The sequence below is a fragment of the Pagrus pagrus genome (assembly GCF_965226575.1).
Source record: "Pagrus pagrus genome assembly, chromosome: 22".
Classification (NCBI taxonomy): Eukaryota; Metazoa; Chordata; class Actinopteri; order Spariformes; family Sparidae; genus Pagrus; species Pagrus pagrus.
The window spans coordinates 22,082,293-22,100,843 of record NC_140204.1 but is presented as its reverse complement, the minus strand read 5'-3'; the positions used below and the strand labels follow the sequence as shown (position 1 = coordinate 22,100,843).

At 40.3% G+C, this 18,551-nt stretch overlaps 1 protein-coding gene across 2 annotated transcripts in view; it reads right to left on the bottom strand.

The window, feature by feature from the left end:
• The window catches only part of lrch4 (leucine-rich repeats and calponin homology (CH) domain containing 4), a 55,943-nt gene that overhangs the window by 21,856 nt on the left and 15,536 nt on the right, over nucleotides 1–18,551 (bottom strand). For both annotated transcript variants that reach the window (XM_084344965.1, XM_084344964.1), the window contains exons 2-9: nucleotides 6,960–7,104; nucleotides 5,295–5,424; nucleotides 4,895–5,000; nucleotides 2,824–3,070; nucleotides 1,731–1,827; nucleotides 1,387–1,498; nucleotides 1,138–1,247; nucleotides 970–1,022 (exon numbers count right to left, since the gene is read on the bottom strand). In XM_084344965.1, the coding sequence (XP_084201091.1) occupies nucleotides 970–1,022; nucleotides 1,138–1,247; nucleotides 1,387–1,498; nucleotides 1,731–1,827; nucleotides 2,824–3,070; nucleotides 4,895–5,000; nucleotides 5,295–5,424; nucleotides 6,960–7,104 (1,000 nt within the window). The remainder of the gene's footprint in view (nucleotides 1–969; nucleotides 1,023–1,137; nucleotides 1,248–1,386; nucleotides 1,499–1,730; nucleotides 1,828–2,823; nucleotides 3,071–4,894; nucleotides 5,001–5,294; nucleotides 5,425–6,959; nucleotides 7,105–18,551) is intronic.

The window sequence follows — 18,551 nt, the reverse complement described above, 5'->3', positions numbered from 1 at the left end:
CACACTGCTCAGTATAGATGAAGAGTAGGCAGAGTAGAAGTAAAGGTAATATGTTAATACTTTTTAAATTTACTGGAATACCTTGGGACAAGAACTGTAGTCAAACGAGACCTTGGTTGAGGTCATTACGAGCCTCAGACACCAATTGTGCTATGGAAGAAAAGACACTTCCAATAAAGTCTTTTGCTTTCCTTCCGTCCTCCCTGACGAGGATTTACAAATTGGCAGTGGTTTTTTTTTTCAATCACCTTTTATTCCAGTCACCCCCAGACCAGTGCCCTCTTCCATTTTTTTCTGACACACAATTTTCCTATTTGCTTTGAATCAATTAGGCTTGTGCTTATTGGATCATATGACAACAACTGAAGAGATGATCCCCCCAATCCCATTTCCTGTCATCTCTCAAGCTGTCCTGTCCATAAAGCAATGAAAAGGCCAAAAAAATACTTAAAAAAACAAACGCTAATGTGCATACAGATGTTTACTTCTGTTTCAATGAATAAAGTAGAAATATATTTCATTTGTTAGTTTAGTGCAAAGTTACAATTAGTCATTTAAGGGCAGAGAAAGAATATAAAATTGTATACAAACGTTATGTTAGTATTATGTTGGAAATACTAAGGAATTTTCAGAAATATTGCGCTTTCTTGTAGTACTGGTGGCCCTCCTACGAGATGACAATACCAGCAGTGGCCCCAAGATAATTTGAGTTTGAGACCACTGTTTTAGAACAAAGCTACATCACAGCTGGGTGTGGTCAAAATTACAACAAACCACAGCCAGTTGTGTGTAGGGAAAGGTTCAACAGACGTATACTGTGAACCCAAAGAGAGCAGTGCAGCTATGTTTTCTCATTTAAACCAATACTACTGTGTTGTGCTTTAATCAAACATTGTGTTGTGTTTTTAACTATTAGTGTTAGCAGTGCCATTAAAAGGGTATCTTTGACAGCATGTTTTAAGGGCATACCTGCATACTGTTGAGTCCTGGGTTTGGGGTGGTGAGGAGTTCTCCTGCTGCTCCTGGAAATCAATGACACAATCAATAACTTCCCTGTTCTGAATTACATACAAGATAAGTTTTTGAGCAACAACAGGATCTGACAATATTACTAATCAGACAGTGAATGACTGGTACCAGAGGTGAAGCAGTGAGAAGAGGTGTGGGTGGATCCATCCTGATCTCCTCCTCCTCTTCCTCCGTCACACTGCTGTCGATGAAGTCCACGTGCTCAGCTTCTCCATTCACTGCAAAGAAAACAATGCGCATACAAATCTACCGTTTCAGAACTTTACAGACTTATGTTTTTTACTGAACACTATTTAATACACCCATGTTTTCTTTTTTGCATGAAACGGGAGAGAGAGCAGATGGGTCCTTCCTCACCTTTTTTAGCTTCCAGAGGGGATCCCTCCTCCTCCTCCTCCTCCTCCAGGTTCCTCTGATCTCTGCTGACCTCAGCCATGCGAAGGGAACGCTCTGAGAAGTCATCTGCTGACTGGACACAAAGACAGAGAGTCATTGAGTGATTGATCGGTGGTCTGTTGGTAACACCGGCTGTGTAGGATTTGTATTGTTGTACTTGTATCAGAGTTTTTATTTTCATCTGACATATATTAATATGGTGTTAGAATCACTATGTATAGTGTAAACACTAAAGACATGTGCCGGTGTATAAAAACTGTGTGTGTGTGTATGCGTGTGTTTGTGCGTGTGTCCAATAGTTGTACCTCATTCCCAGACCATCTTTTGCTGCCGCTGTCCACACTGTTGAAACCAGAGTCCATGCCTCCGAACTGACCTGTGAACAGCTCCTGGTCCGACAGACTGCAGGGAAACATGTAGAGCACACATCAGGATAAGTTAAACACACACTGAAGTAAAAAAAACAGTAGTCTTGTAGTCTCAAATAGAGGTTCATTAGTCTAAAGGGCAGTGACTCAGACTCGGCACTCTTCTGCCAAATATTCTCTATTATCTCTGTCCTTGGTCCTGTCTATATCATGGAAATGGCTCACTAGGCAGCTAAAAGTGGTCCATTCAAGTTTATAAATAATTGATAAACCCTGCTTCCTCTTAGCAACTCATACCATTTGACTGTCATCATGTATTAGCCATTTCCCTTTTTCAACATTTACTGTACCTTCTACTGTCTATTTATTCTCTCTCCTCATTTTCACATCATTCATATTTTGGCATGAGAGCATGTCTGTCAGTGCATATTGTGGTAGCAAAAATATTTCCATAACACCATTATCCTATGATGACTAGCTGCAGTAGCTGCTGCTTTCAGTAAACAGTACTTATGTCCAACTGTCACTTAAATATGACAGCCATGTAACTCCTGTCAACATTTGGTCAATCTTTTCTTGAATCATCTGCTATACTGTAAAACCTGAGACACAGCGATGTAATACCTGTTATAAGTGGCCACTGAAGGCAATTTCCACCATCCATTACTGTAAGAATCACTGTTGGAAACAAGCTGAATAGTGTGGACTCGAGCATTGACTTCATTCTGATTCCACTGTCCCTATAAACCTACCCACCCTTGGCCTGATGTAATATTCCTCCATGAAACTCGCCTTCCAATTACCTAGGAAGCCTAAAGACTAGAAATGTTCAAAAGTTCAAAAATACACCAACCAACATGTCTAAAGCTCACCCAAAATACCCTCAACATACTAATGTATTACTTTGTATTCATTATTTGTAATATATCTAAAATATAAAAAATATATCTTTTCCAGAAATTTTGACCAGCAGAAATGTGCTCATTGCTTGAAGTAAAGCGAGACAGCTATTTTTCCCGTTATTTCTCACCAGCTGTTGAATCCAGTGGGCCTCAGGTGTCTCTCCAGCTCCTCCTGGCTCCTCTTGCAGGCCTCCATGTTGAGGTACTTGAAGATGTGGTATTTGCCCTTGGAGCAGATCTGCGCAGGTGGCATTTGCAGTGGGTTGTTGTCCAGTGTGATGCTCTGAAGATGTCGCAGGTGGCGGTAACATAAGGGCACGTGGGAAATGCGGTTGCAGGACACATCAAGCCGGACAAGGGGGAGCTCAGATATTTCTGAATGACACAAAGAAGGGAGGGTATATTAGTTACAGCATCATTCGGACCTCATTTTACTGGTATTTAACTAAATAAATAGTTAAAATCAGTGATGGCTTGATCAATTAAAATAACAGTTGACACTCATCACAGCTTGAGAGTGGAGCCTAAATACTTCAACTCTAAAAGTTTAGACTAAGTACACAACTGACACCTCAATGCCTTTAATTGCTTAAACTTTAACTTACACTTCAAACCATTTCAGGCCTCAGTTTTCAGTTTCACCCTTGAAAAAATTACATATCCTCTAACTCCCATAACTTCTACTGTTATCGGGCTCAATTTACTCTTGCTGCTTTGAGTGCTTTAACATGTTTTATACACTTGAACCGGCATTCATTTATTTGAGTACTTCCAATTCAACTGACACTTGCTCAGTTCATCTCATACACTTTAAACTCCCCTCAGTGTTTAACCCTAAGTAAATCTTCAACTCCTTTCAGCTCTTTCAGGAGTTTTCTTGAAAATAAACACAAGTGCTGTTTACATTCAATGTTTCTGACCAAAATGCATTGTGTACATCCTTAAGGTTTCTATTTCCTTCTTTTGTTTGTTTTTTTTTAATTCAGCATAGCCACATCCATATTAACTAGCTGCAGTCTTCTTTCATTCTTTACTTCTTGTGCGTTACCTCCACCTGTTGAAACAATCAACATTCCTATTTCTTTCAGTAATTGTCACTATCAGCATTTCAACAATTTCTAATACTTCAGCTGCAAATTTTCTTCAATACTTGCATTAATGTTTTACATTAAAAGTCTGTCATTTCCTGGCAGCTGCATTGAATTATTCAATCAAAACAACAAAGATAAGGCAATTGGAAGTAATAAGTGAGTGTTTGAAAGCAGCAGAGTGTTGATTATGTGACTGTTATTTGTGCATCGATTAAATTAGTGCCGTAGAACTGTACTTTATACCCGCTTTACTATTTGAGCTGTTATAGCACAGATATTTCCAGCCCCCTTAAGGTTTTACCACACCTTTATTTGTATTTATGGTATAAAAGTTAAATAGTATCAATTAAGTCTGAGGTCAATACTTCTTATACTCTTCACTTTCAAGAATGCAAAGATTAGCAAGCTGGTTTGATTAAAAGATGGCTAAGCAAAACTTTATAATACTTAGATCATAACTTGACCATTGAAGTTTGAATTTAGAAAAAAGCTGCTCAAGTACACAAGTAAGGCCCAGTGGTAGTTTGTTTGCCCTTGTTTGTAGGAAGTCTATTCAGTTACACTAAGTGCTATATCGTAGGTAACTGTATAGTAGGAAACTTGCCTACGATACAGCACTTAGTATTGCCATGACCTGGATGACTGAGAACCTTCATCAACATCTATTCATTTACAATCTCTCCTAATGAGTTAAGGAAAGAGGCACTAATGGTGTAAGATCCATTAGGCTTGCAGTCATTTCAATACTTCTACATGTAAATGATCAATGGCTCACAATAATGATGCAATCTATCTCTCCATGTAATTTGTAGAGACTCTACATTAAAACCATGGTATACAATTTTGTTTAATTGCAGGCTTAACGCTGCTCATTATTAGTGGATAAGATATCTTTATCATCTTCTACACAGTTATAGATGCACTGAACAGCAATAGATGACAACTGATACACTGTGCCAAAGCACATCAAGACATCCTGAGGTTTCTGGGGTTGGTTGGGTTCATCAAAGAGCAGTGAGAAATGCTGGATGGAGCAATATGAGTCAAGGTGATCAGGGAGAACTAGAGGAGGTTTCAGGTTAATGGATGGGGTCAAGTGTGTCTATACCTTCAGGCAAAGTGGCGAGCTGGTTCCGTCTCAGGTTTAAGTCCCTCAGACACTCTAGTTGGCCGAGCTCTGGTGGCAAACTCTGAAGCTCATTACAGCTTACGTCCTGAGAAAGAAAGACACAGAGAGAATACAGTGAACCAAGACGAGTGCACACAATTGATAATTTCTTGCATCAGAAAATAATCTGGAGACCCTGTTGTTTTTACCACCGACTTTAAAACAGATATCATGGACTTTTCAAAATGACCCACAAGGACATAATGTATCTGTAGTAAGTGATACTGGTGGAGTTTGACACTTTTGACACTCACCATAGAAATGTTAAAACTCTATTGTGTTGCTGAGATATACAGTATATATAGCAATGTGTGTGTAGGTGTAAGTGTGTTTATCTTACCAGCTGTCGAAGATGTGTGAGGGAGTATATGGAGGCAGGCAGTGAACACAGCTTGTTGTTGCTGACGATGAGCACTCGCAGAAGGGGGAGCTGAAACACCGACGGGGGTAAACTGGACAGAAGATTCCGACTGTGGGGACAAGCACACATATTTCACATCCATTTGAACTGGAAAGATAAACTTCAGTTTTAAACCTCCTTAATAGAAGTATTAAGCCTAAATATGTTATAACAGAACAGACAGTGTAATGTTGTAGCTTACTAGCAAGTGTCTAAAAGTGTTATTTTTTGTTGTACAGTATATTTGCTTTGAGCCTACACTTCTGCTGCCTGTATTAGCAGCCACCTGGAGGGGCTTTCTGGTCTCCTAGCAACAGTAAAATTAGAGTGTGGAGGAGAGAGCAGTGTCAGTGTGCTTCTGTTGTAAGAAGGTTTGGGCAGGATTTGGACAGCCTCTCTTCATCTCCAGCATAAACAAACACTGAAGTTCAAATGCAGTTTTCAAACAACAGCTGCGCTTTAAAGGCGTCATGCACCTGCAAACTGCTGACTGTGGAATGGATGCAAAGTGATGACTGCTGCGGTCTGTGAAAATGCAACTTTCAATTACAGTTCATAGAGAGGCAAAGTCCCAGCCCTTCCAGTGTGTCAGACAAACTGCGACATTCTCAAGTTGAAACATTTTCTTTTAAAATTGACAAACATCATGTGTAATTCATGTAACAATTCAAACAGAATAAAAAAATTATTTGTCTATCGCCATTCACTACTGCGTACAATGTTTCTGAAATAAGGTCCACGGTGGCCTACCAGAAGGGGCAGGACTTTGCCTCTCTACTTTCCTGGTTCAACTCTTACTCTAACAGTATTTACTTACTATTAGTATTAGTTTTTGTCTTTATTACCCTTAACTTGGCAACCTGTGTTGCATTCTCCTCAACACTCCCTGTCTCACTCTCAAGAACAACATGCAGATTTTGAACTGAAGTGCTGTAGGGTCAGTATTCGAGAAAACCAGCCCATCATCACCTTTCAACATTTGGCAGCGCATGCAGTTTGTGGAAGGAAACCACCTGGCTGTTGCTTATTTAGAGATCAAGCCTGAAAGAGAGCAACTGGTAATGGGGGACCACATGCCATACTTTCATCTTACAATGTCAGTGTTTCCCACGCATCTACTAATTCGTGGCGGTGCGCCACAGAATCAACACCGACCGCCACATATTGCGTTTCTTTTTTTTACATTTGTTTTTTAACGCTCTGTCACTCACGCGTCTCACACACACAGCCCCTCCCCTCCGTGCACACCGCGTGTGTCTCCATGAAAACGAGATCATCCGTAGAAGCAATAGCGTGGAAGCTCGATAATTGGTGCGGATGGCTGGGGAAAGTCACGAGTTCACGAAAGTTTGGTTTCTCTTTTTATTTTACCAACTAGATCAAGGGTGCCAAAACTTGTTCCCTTGAGGGCCAAATTGAAACTTGATGGTGGACCACAAGCCTACAAAGCCTTGTGTTTAGAACAAGCCCCACTTTGGGCAGCCTTGAACTAGATGTCTAAAATAACACTTAAATGGTTGGTTATATGACAAAATTAGCAGCAGTCGAATGAGAACTAGCTACAGTTACTGGCTCAGATAGTAGTATAATATGTCATTGAGTTACCTGAGGTTGAGGTAGGTGAGGGCCTGGAGGTTGCCCAGGCTGGAGGACAGTGAACGCATCCCATTGTGGTAAAGGCTCAGCGTCTCCAGGGAGATGAACTGACAGAGCTCCTCCGGTAGCTCACACAGACGGTTCTTAGACAGATCTGCAACACAAGGAAGATGACCAAAACTTAGACTGATCCATTTCTTTTCTCCAGTATTCATACTGCCACCATAGAAAGGACAGCAGGACATTTGCAAGCGGAAACTAATGACGATTTCAGTTCAAGCTAAACCAGACATTTGTAATTACTCAATTAAGGGGTGGAGTTTCAGTGAAGATGGGAATTAGCAAAAGAGATCCTGAAAAACATGGTTGTATCTCAGTAATAACCATTGAGAAGAGAGCTTTGGGGCATCTTTGTGATCCAGTGGTCTACAACAGACACCATGTACCAAATGCAACTTAGCTGTTATTCCCCTCGCTCTTCCCTGATGTTTCCTGTCACTGTCAACTGTCAAATAATGGCAATATGCCATTAAAAATAACATGACAAAAATGAGAGCTTTCACCAAAATAATACAAAATAAATCATTTTAGACTTTTCTCAAGTCATTTTAGACTGTAGGACAATAAATGGAGGTTGATGGACTTAAAAATAAATGTGTCTAAATCAACAAAAAAGGACTTGGGGAAGCAACGTGAGTGAAGAATTTAGTTAAAGGATTACTCAAGTACCTTAGTACTGTACTTCCATTAAAAGGCAGATTAAACAAGAAAGGTAAAAACTGAAGCAGCAGAGGCCGCGATATTCAGGCTTTTAGTGACAAATATGGGTCAAGCAGTGTCCTCCTACAATTCCCATGACGCCGCTTGATAGCATCTTTAGTTACAACTCTCTTTCCCTCTGCTTTAAATGCAAGCTTTCTGTTCTAACTGTGTAGTCTCTAAGTCCCAACAGAGAACATAACCCTGATGCCATGCGTCAAATTCATACTGGTTTTATTTGATGTATCCTTGTGCCATATGACAGGAGGACACACACCATTTTCCAAAACCACCAGCCTAAAATTAACAAACAGCTCCAAGCTGGGAACCCACACTGCTGTGACAGAAACTTGGCCAACAATCGTCCACTTCTGACCAAACTGGGTATTTCCAAAAATAGCTGCTAGTGGCTACTTCCAGCTTTCTGTTTCCAGAGTTACAGTATGTAGGCCATTCTCATCCATCTCGAAGGATACATGAACACCAGCCAATTCTAATGTCAGTTCGAGGTGAACCTTCCAAATCTGAGCATGCCCTAGATGTACAACTTCACAACGTTTTTACTTTTTACCCTAAAGTCCTTCATTATATCATTAAATATTTATTTATTTTTGCTCTCCCTTGTTTGTTGTGTTGCCACTCAAGTTAGCCTTAAACCAGACAACAATACATCCTGTTAACCACCTGGAAATATTCCATGACAGCACTACAGACTTTATCAGACTTGTCTCCACCAAAGCCATGCCCACTTCTGAGTGTTCAGATCCATTTATAAACCAAAATTCCTCTTGAAAATCATGCTACACCCACATCTTCCAATTCACTCAGGCATCCATTACAGAAGATAAAAAGGTTCCAACTGCTATTTATGAGGGAAATGAATGCCCCATAATACACTGATTTTAAACATCATTGCTGACCATCATTTATGTGTCCATGATTTCTTTCCTCACTCCCTCAGATTCTTTTTTACCTTCCAATCATCACCTGTACTTTCCAAACCTCCCTCTTCCCTAATGATGATATTGCTGGGTGTGCTCAGTATTGGACCTGTCATCAACATATCCTCTACACAAATATATGTATCATTTAGGGATAAAATAAAAATGTGAGCACTACTAAAGCACCAATAGATTGTCTAAAGAGCTGTAGTATCCCAACCAGCACCATTAGCTTTCACTGGCAGCAGAATGAGACAGAAGTCTGTCAATGGCAGACAGCCCAATGGCTTTTTATTGATTGCTGTTGGAAGCAGCAGGGCTGCAAGAGGAGAAGGCAGTTCCTCTCTGTGTTAGAGCTTCGATGGGGACTTTTATTTTGGATGACTGACCTAAAAAAAATAAAAGGAAAACATGATCTTTTACATTATCACTATTTAAGTTTTAGTTTGCCATTACATTTTGTAGTGTTCTATCTTTTTGTTCATTGTTACTCTTTATATCAAGATTTACACGAGACTACAGAGTCATTAAGGTTTTCTTTATCAGCCTTAGAGCTGGAACAGCTAATCATATAAATCGTTTAGGTAGCTGACAGAAAATTAACTACAACTACCAAACATTCATTGGTTCCAGCAACTCAGTGGTGGGAATTTGCTGCTTTTCTTTGTCTTATGTGATTTTATATACTTTAGGGTTTCAGACCAAAAAACAAAAAGATGGCAAACCCAACCTCTTTGTGATCTCTAAAAACAGCTAGTAATTATAAATGGACAAATTAAGGTAAATCAGGTCTAACTATGTGTTCAATAAAGCAGAAAGGATGTAAATACTTTACTGCTGGGCCATGTTCTACATAAATGTAAGAGTGAACAAAGAAACCAGAGATTCATTATCAGGACCATTTCACACGGCCTTAATAAACACAGCCGAGTGGTCTGTGTGTGTGTGTGTGTGTGTGTGTGTGTGTGTGTGTGTGTGTTTCCTATGCATATAGTAAATGTGAGAGGGTTAGGCACTGTACAGTAGCTCTACAGCCTGATCTCTCCCCATCTTCACTGTCCCATAGCTGGAGGGGAGCTGTCTGAACAATAGGTGGGGGTGGAAATGGTGCGTGTAGTGTGTGTAGTGTGTGTATGTGTGTGTATGTGAGCTCTGGGGGATGGAGAGTTTGTCTAGTCTCTGTATCCGTGGTTGCAATAGACAACCAGATATCTGGGAGCTCCAGTTTGGTTTAAAAAGGATGTGATGGCTTATTTCTGTGACAAGAATAAAAATATCTGCACTGACTACATTCATTTCCTAACCTTAACCTGTATCCTCAACATAGTTTAACCTTAAATCCATGCATTAATAAAGAAAAGGCCCATATATTAATTACAAAAATAAAAGAAAACATACACTCATCCTAAGAGCTAAAAAGTCCAAGGCAGCCCTTCCCCTGCCCTTTTTTCCCCAGGAGGCATTTCTGCCCAAATGTTCTGGTAGCTCTTGAAACAAAGCCAGACTGCCTCACTATGAGCATCATGGGAAAAGTATGTGCTGTGGAATGGGCAGTGAAACGTCCAGTCTCACACTGGCCTGCCATGGTTCAGACAGCAGGACGCTGGCTTTAAACAGATTTTTTCAGTGGTGCAGAGCCAACTCTGTCAGTTCAACAAAGCTGCATGAAGAGGAGGAGGGCCAACATGTCATGATGACAAGAGCTGAGATCCTTCCGGTTAAAGAGCTGACTCACTGGCCCTTGCAATCTGTTTCCAGATTGTTCAGATCCAGCTGAGACACGTCACAGCTGGCATTATAGTGAGTGTCAAATGTGTCATGATAGACCATTTGTGTTATGTCTTCTATGCTCCATGATTTGGCTTCCCTGCCCAGTGTAAACAGCTACAGAAACATGTGTGGCTTTTTGTTACCTCACCTCAGGTACACAATTTAAAGCCTGGTTTTATTTGTTTTAAGTACATAAACAGTGACTGGAGGTTGAGCTGAACTGTTACTAACTGGGTAGGGGAGAGAAATATATATTTCTCATATTAATTGGTAAGGTATTTGTATCTAATATTTGTTTAAATGTCTTTTAACTCCAGATGAAAAGGAAAACTTAACACAACATACATTTTTTGTACAAAAAAGTGGGAAAAAAGCACAGAAAGTCACGCGTCACCCCAGTTAACAGGATTAATCCATACTAGCCACTTTAAGGTCTCTGCTGACCTGGATTGACCCATGTCCGAGTTACCATGGTGACCATGCAGATTTGGTGAGAGGCTTAAGAACAGGGTCACCTATCATTAGCCTAGGAAACGAGCTTGGTTAAAAAAAGAAAACATCCAAAGCAGATGCACACAAGCACGATCATGTGTATGTGCTTATGATGGGAACAACTTCCTGTTTAGCACCTGCAGGTTTTAGAGCCGCTAAACTATTCTTTTACCCCCTTTTCCACCAGTCAAAATTCCCACTTAAACCCACTAAAATCGAGCTTTTGACAGAGCCCCGTTCATTCCTATGAAAGCTGCTCAGTGGTGTTTTGAAGCCTAAACAGCTTGACTTACAGGGCATGAAAATACCTGGATCGCCGACCAAGCAGGCTAACTTCCGGTTTAGCACCAGGCTAACTTGAAGGGAGATAAAATGACAGTGAAACAAGTCATTTTACGGGGGTTTGTGATGCTCAAAAGAATGTATCCACCGTTTTACAGACACTTCTTTCACAATGGGTCTATTGTCGTTTTCTCTTCCGTTACTGTTCTGAACTGTTTTCGCCGCATTCGTGATGTCAGCGCTTCAGATAAAAATCACAGGCCTTGCCTGTGGGAAGTAGGAATGGGGTCAATAGGTGATTTTTAGTGGGTTGACCCGCGTTTAAAAAACCTGTGTAGACCCGCGTTTAAAAAACCTGTGTAGACCCGCTAATTTTGGTGGAGAAGCCACAGCGCACTGTGTTCATCAGTGTTTGCAAACCTAAGCGAGTTTCAGAGGAAGCTGGTTGGATCTCTTTGACAGCTAATAGAAAACACCTGCTATGAAATCACTGATGGTGATGGTGCCAGGAGTGCAACATGCTGACAAAGTTTCAACACACACAGCCGTACAGCAGCAGTCTCCTGCAGCCTGTTGATGCACATGCTTGAGTTTCAAGGTGCAACATACAAAATCATTGCTGTGAAATTGACTTTCATTTCTCTCTGACTGCCATCAACAAAGAAGGCCATGCTCAAGGCAGTCCATAGTAATGATCAAACCAGCTCTAAACTGTTCTGTTTAAGCTTATAAAACAGTACAATTTATTGTTTCCAACTCGCCGCTTCTATTACTAAGTGAAAAGAATTTGTTATCACCATTAAGTCACAATAAAGCTTTATAGAATCAAAACTGAAGCATTATAGTGCAGTCTTCACCTTAGAAATAGAAGGTTTGACAAAACAAGAGCAATGTGCGTCACACTGTCTTTTTCAGTGAATTACGTATGGTCAGTTGTCAAGAAGATTGGATCTGTTGACAAAAATGGGTGATTTAATAACAGCTGCTGAGCTTGCATATCAAAATATCCATCTCCATGACAACTGAACAAACGCTTTCTGCTGATGAAGACCATGTGATATAGATGAAAGCTCCAGAAAAAGAAATGGAATAGACTTGGATTTATAAAATAGAAACCTGTTTTTTTTACACCTCTGGTGCCTCAGTGGAGGTACTTTAAACCTAAATTATTTAATATTTCCAAACTTTTCAACAAAGGGAAGGTATAATAACAATGAAATCTGATCACACATCCTGAAACAATGTCTAAACGGGATTTCAAAGGATCAGCAGAACAAGGAGGATTGGCCTGTCAGAGCAGAGCACTGTTTCTAATTACAGGTCAGGATGTGATGGAGGAGGATCAGCTTCAGACGCTTACATCACTGCTGACCCAATGACCTCCACAACTTATGACACACTGATAAGCAGGACTGTTTTGAAGTGTCCAAACACAGAGGGAAAACTCCCCACACACATCAATACATACATACATCAAAACAGGCTGGCAAATTCATTGTAGAAACAATGGAAATACACTCATATTTACTCATATTCCAGAGTGTATTGCATAACATGGGGCCTCACTCAGGCACTCTTCAACACACTGACATACTGTAATCAGCCAAGACTTTGTGCTGCTTTTCAAAAGTCTCACTTCATTTTACAAGGTTGAAACTATGCTGATGCAGTCCAGTTTCACAAGTCTTCAAAGGTTTGTGGATTCTTTGTATTTGTTCAGCACTTGTTTCACTTGATAACTGTTTCCAACAATAACACAGAGATCATTGTTTCCATTCTAAAAAGGAGGTGTTAAAACAAGTCTTTATTATAAGGCACCAGAACTTCCACACCTGCACAAACTGTTGGGCACTGTCGAAGTGAATTAACACACTAATCTATTCATAAATCTTGTTCCCTTTTCAAGTCACCAGAGTGTTCCAGTAAACTGTCAGTACCATGAGAAGAGAACGTCTTCACATACCTGACTGTTATGTGCTTCTGAAGGCTGATACAGACATTAGCGAATACAGGTCTTGTTGTTATGGTGAAAACCAGGTGTGGTTTGTGATTGGGTGTGGCTTGGTGCATCAATAGCTCACCAGCAGAATATAGACAACAAAGTCAGGTAGGAGACACAAATTCCATCAGTGACACATTTAGGTGCTAGTCGAGACAGGCTGATGCTCTGTGCTCAGAAACCTGTACAATTCAGAGACAAGTAGCTAATATCTGAATTCATCAGTCGCTGCTTGGTCCTGCTTCCATTAACTTTATGGCATCAGTATGCTTTATGGATGCCTCCGTCAAGTTATATATTGTATTAATGGGTATCTGCCACTACCAAGGCCAGTCGCATATTTACCTAAATGACACAGATGCTACGAGAGCTGCTGGGACTAAAGAATCTTCAACCCAACCTCATTTTGGTTTGTTATCAAGTTGCACTCTGTATTAACATTAATCATAAGACAGCTGATAAATCCTGCAGTCAATGTAGTCGGTCGTTGTAATTGGTAGAAGTGACGAACTACATGAAAACCGGTAACCCAACAAGCATATCCACTTTATACAGCGAATGGATCAGACTTGTTGCTGCAAGCACGGCTGCTTCAAAACTTATTGGAAAAGCTTGTTGGGAAAAACAGCGTGGTCGTCAGTAGAGTGGAGCTATGACGCAAACAGGCAGGGAAAATGTGGTGTGACTCCACATCTTGTGCTGAAAAGCTGAGAATACTATAGCTTCTAAAAAATCGCTATTGTAAAGCCCACTGAGGGCAATGTGATTATGATTTTGGGCTATGTAAATAAAATGTATTTGATTTTGATTTGAAGTTGTTCTCCAGCTGTGTGAGCTGCTGGTTTCCTATGGAGGAACCCAAGAGGCAGAACCTGCTCAGATTGTTTACCTTCAAGCCGTTTCAATTCTGACCTTGTTCTTTGTGACCTTTTAGTGCACAACCAATTAGATGAGCACCCACAACATAACCTTAAAGCAACCTGCGACCACCGGAAAGCCCATACTTTGCATGCAGATCTTTGCACTGCGGAATGTCCACGATCAGACAGGGCGACCAGGTATGTGAACAAGGAAGCAATGGTGCCTTCCTCCTGCCTGGCACTGATCAAGTGAAGAGGGCCTTTAAGTATGGACAAAGTACTACCAACAACTTACAATACTGCTTCAAAAAAACCCAGGTTTTAATATGCTTCATTAACAAAATAAAAAAATAGCAAGGAATGTAAGCCTATAATAGGTGGTATTTACTGCAGGGCTATTGAATTTAACTGTTTCGTCACACTTACCCAAGAAATACCTTCAAAAATAAGAGGATATCAGGTTTCTGAATGCTTCACCTGCTTAAGGGTGGTGACTGGTGTATGATGAAGGCATTTAGAGTCTGTATTTTTCCATGAAAGACGAAGTAAAAAGAGGAAGAAAAAGTAAATCATTTAACAGCTAATGAAAATTTGACCATAACAGGAGAAAGACAGAAAGGTAAAAACAAAAAAAGTTTCTTTCTCATCCCAGTTATGCAACCTCTGAAACAACCTAGATCACATGTACCTGCTTAAAGCTGGTTAGGAGGAACATGTTCACACTTGCAGCTTCTGTAACTCACTCATTACTATGATTTTATTGATATACATTTGAAGGTTTTCTGATTAATGCATGTTTATCCGAGTGTTTCCTTCATCTCATCTCACAAGCTGTGTGGCGTTGATGAGGCATTAATAAAGCCAATTTCAATAGCAGCAAGCTTGAAAATTTATTCTGTGTCATTCAGCCAAGAAACACACACACACACACACACACACACACACACACACAACACACACCCCACACACCCCACACACCCCACACACCCCACACACACACACACACACACACACACACACACACACACACACACTCCATTCAGCCCTCAGAATGAAACTGAAGAAAAAAGGGACCCCTGGCCTCCCTATGTGTACAGAGGTGTGTTTCTGTGTTCACAAAATGAGGCTCTACTCATATCACATTCTGAGGAAGGGAGGTGAGGTTCATAAAAAAGGTACAGGAGGAGGGGTGGAGTGCATGAGTAACAGGCATATAATACCAGCAGGAGAGCATGGACAAAGGATCTGAGGAGCAGCCAGAAAGGGGATAAAAGAAAAAACAAAGAGGCCGACCATGAGGATGCCAAAACAACAAAAAACCCCTGGAGGAGTGACTCAACGAAAAGGGGAGCTCTTCACCGGTTTAAATCCACAGTGTTGAAGGGACTGCTGTCTCTACAAAACATGAAATACTAACTCACAGTGACTATAATGCACAAAACTGAAGCAGTGGGATATTTGTTCAAATGTGGTGTCCTACAAGTCACCAGTGCATTTACAGTTGGGTCCGAGTCCGTTCAAATGTAACACTATTTTTTCATTACAAATGATATCGGCTAAACAATTTCAGTGAAAAGTTGTACCCTTCAAAAATGTTCATGAATTTCAGAATATCTCAATATTTGGTTTGTCCCCCTTGTGCTTTAATTACGGCATGCACTCGAGCTGGCACGGACTCCACAAGTTTGAGCAAAACCTGCAGACTTGTGTTATACCAAAATAATCTGACAGTGTTCATTAAAGGTTCTTGATGTCACAGAGTGCCTGAAAACAGAGAGTGTGTCCCCATAAATGTTCAATAATGTTGAGGTTAGGTGTCAGGACTACTTAGTCTTCTTTAGCCTGAGCAGCCAGTAGAATCATGTGCCCATAATTCTACTGGCTGCGTTTCAATCTCATCATCTTCATTCTAAACCACACACAATGTGCTGAAAGACACAGTGGTATTCAGTTATCTATGATTTAACAGATTCCCCCATTACAAAATAATATCAAACATTCACACTTTGTGTCAAATGAGCATCCGAGATTTACCAGCCACATCTTGCTCTGCTGTTTAGGTTTATTTCACAGTGTTGCCAATGGCAACACAACTCTGTGTCTGCTGTAAGACAGGATGTGGCAGTGTTGATTCCTGTTACAGTTTTAGTTACAGCGAGCAGAGGAGCAGCACCATAGCCAGCAGCTGAACACCACAACTCCGTTAGTACATGTGCCTGTGGGTGAGACGGTTGCATGACTAGGCCTGAGTGATAACTGAGACAGCACTTTACACTTTGTTCTGAGATGAGAAAGTGATTAAGATGCTGGCACTAAATCAGTTAAGTCAGCTAAAGGTGTGACTTTAGATATGGCCAGGATTTTAGTTTAAAACATTAAAAAACTGAACTATCATGATCAGCAGAGTGTGAGGAAACAACAGTGTTGACATTATATAAAAGTCATCAATGTACTGTGTTCCAGGGATGTCAGCTGAACGTTAGCATGCTAACCAGCTAGCCCTGGCCCTTCATGTCTTGTAATACTACTTATGGCCCACTTAGCTCCACGGCTAACTGAGCTACTTGCTAACAACAGCTAGTTGCTACAGCCAAGGAGTATAGTGGGCAACAGTTTAGCAGTTATGCTGCCTCCTATTGTTTTGGAGCTACCTTTAAATTCTGGCCATGCCTTACAAATTACACCTTTAACATTCAAATGAGGGTCTGATATTTTGTTAAATATAAATTTGATCTGAACATAGAGATTCATTCATGAACTTGAATAAATATTCTGCATCTGTGATAAAAAAAAATGTCTTAAGTCAAAGTTCATTTCCTAGCTCTTTTTGTCTGAATTCACTGACTGAAGACAAGAAATACACACTGCTAAATAAACAAAAGACAGTCCCTTACGTGGCTCAACATCTGAACTCATCACTTACCACTATAAGCACAGAAAAATCACCTTGCAATAGTTCAACAGCTGATTAATTTAGCTGGATAACAAGATATTACAAGTAAATAAGATAAATAATAAGTTTGGGACTTGTACGAAGGCATTTCGTTCAGTTTTCATGGTGCTACATTAGCAGATTCCACCTCCTTCCAGTCTTTGTGCTCAGCTAAGTTAACTGAATCCAAGACTGGTTGAATGGGGTTTTAACGGCAAACACACTCATTTTCCAAAATACAGACATGTTCCTTTAAAGCTTTAGGCCAACTATAGTCCAGCTATGTTGTTCAAGTTATTGTTTTATATTGGACACCTTTGTTTGTATTGCCTCAGGTTTCCCCCCATTCTCTGAATGTAGCTCAGGATAAAACAGGCTACAGAACAGAACAAGGGTGTCAAGTGGTGTTGTTAAGCATTTCATGAGACTCATTTCTACTCAACAACAGATGATGGGAGTAACTCTTCCTTTCTGATGAATCGTTTGTGGCAAATCAAGTCAGACCTGATTCACTTGCCCTCCCCTCGGCCTGGCTCTTTCCTCCTACACTGACTCCTACACCAGCTCCATTCGCCTTCCCTTCCATCTTTCACATTTACTTCTCTCCACCTCCTCCTCTCTCTACTCTCCCTCCTACAGACTGCAGAGTTTGCTCTGGCTCTCGTATGCAAAGCTCAAAGCTTCATGCAAAAGGGGAATTAAATATGACCACACTCAGGACTCCTGACAACACCAAACATGTACACAGAAAACAAGACTTGCATAGAGACTAAATGAAAATGAATTACTGGTCGTTTCAGCAGTGCAACAGGCCCCAAATAGAATGGAATAAGTTTTAGTGTAACTGTAGGCTAACAGTTAGCAACATATAGCCATTTTCTAGAAATGATCATTTTTAAAATGTAGTGAAGACAAATGTATCATGTCTGTAGGTGAAACTGAGTGCATCAGATTAAACTGGAAAACAAATTAAACAGACGGTACAAGTGTAAAAATGTTCCTGTCGTCATGGCAACGGCTTGCACACTGCAGGAGTGTCAAAACGAGTTACACCACAGAAAAGAAAAGACAGTAAGTATTTACGCAATTACAGTATGGGCCATCAAACCTGAAGGCTGGTATTAGACATCAGATTAGATTAAGAATAAAACAACAGATGATTTTTTTTTAAGCTACAACTCTGAAATGGTATCAGTTATGTTCAGTTACAGATCAGTGAGGTTAGCCAATGATATGTTGTTTGAAGGTTATTATAAGAATCAGAGGGATACTGGGATGCATATGAAGTCTATGGCATTAATTATCCTTCCAGATGTCCTTCTGATGTAAAACAGACGTCAGCATATATAATCACCCCCACATGCATGTACGCATACTGCACCTATTCAGAATTTTATTTAAATCAAGTATAGTCAAAAAAGGTTAAAAAATGATCAGCTAAAGTAATATTGAATAGAATTATTGGAGCAGAGTTTAAGACTTTCTAATCAGAAAAAATGCCTTGAATGGATGATGGTCCAGCTTTATTTTTATGTTTACATTGGATTGAAGATGGTCAGGAAAATA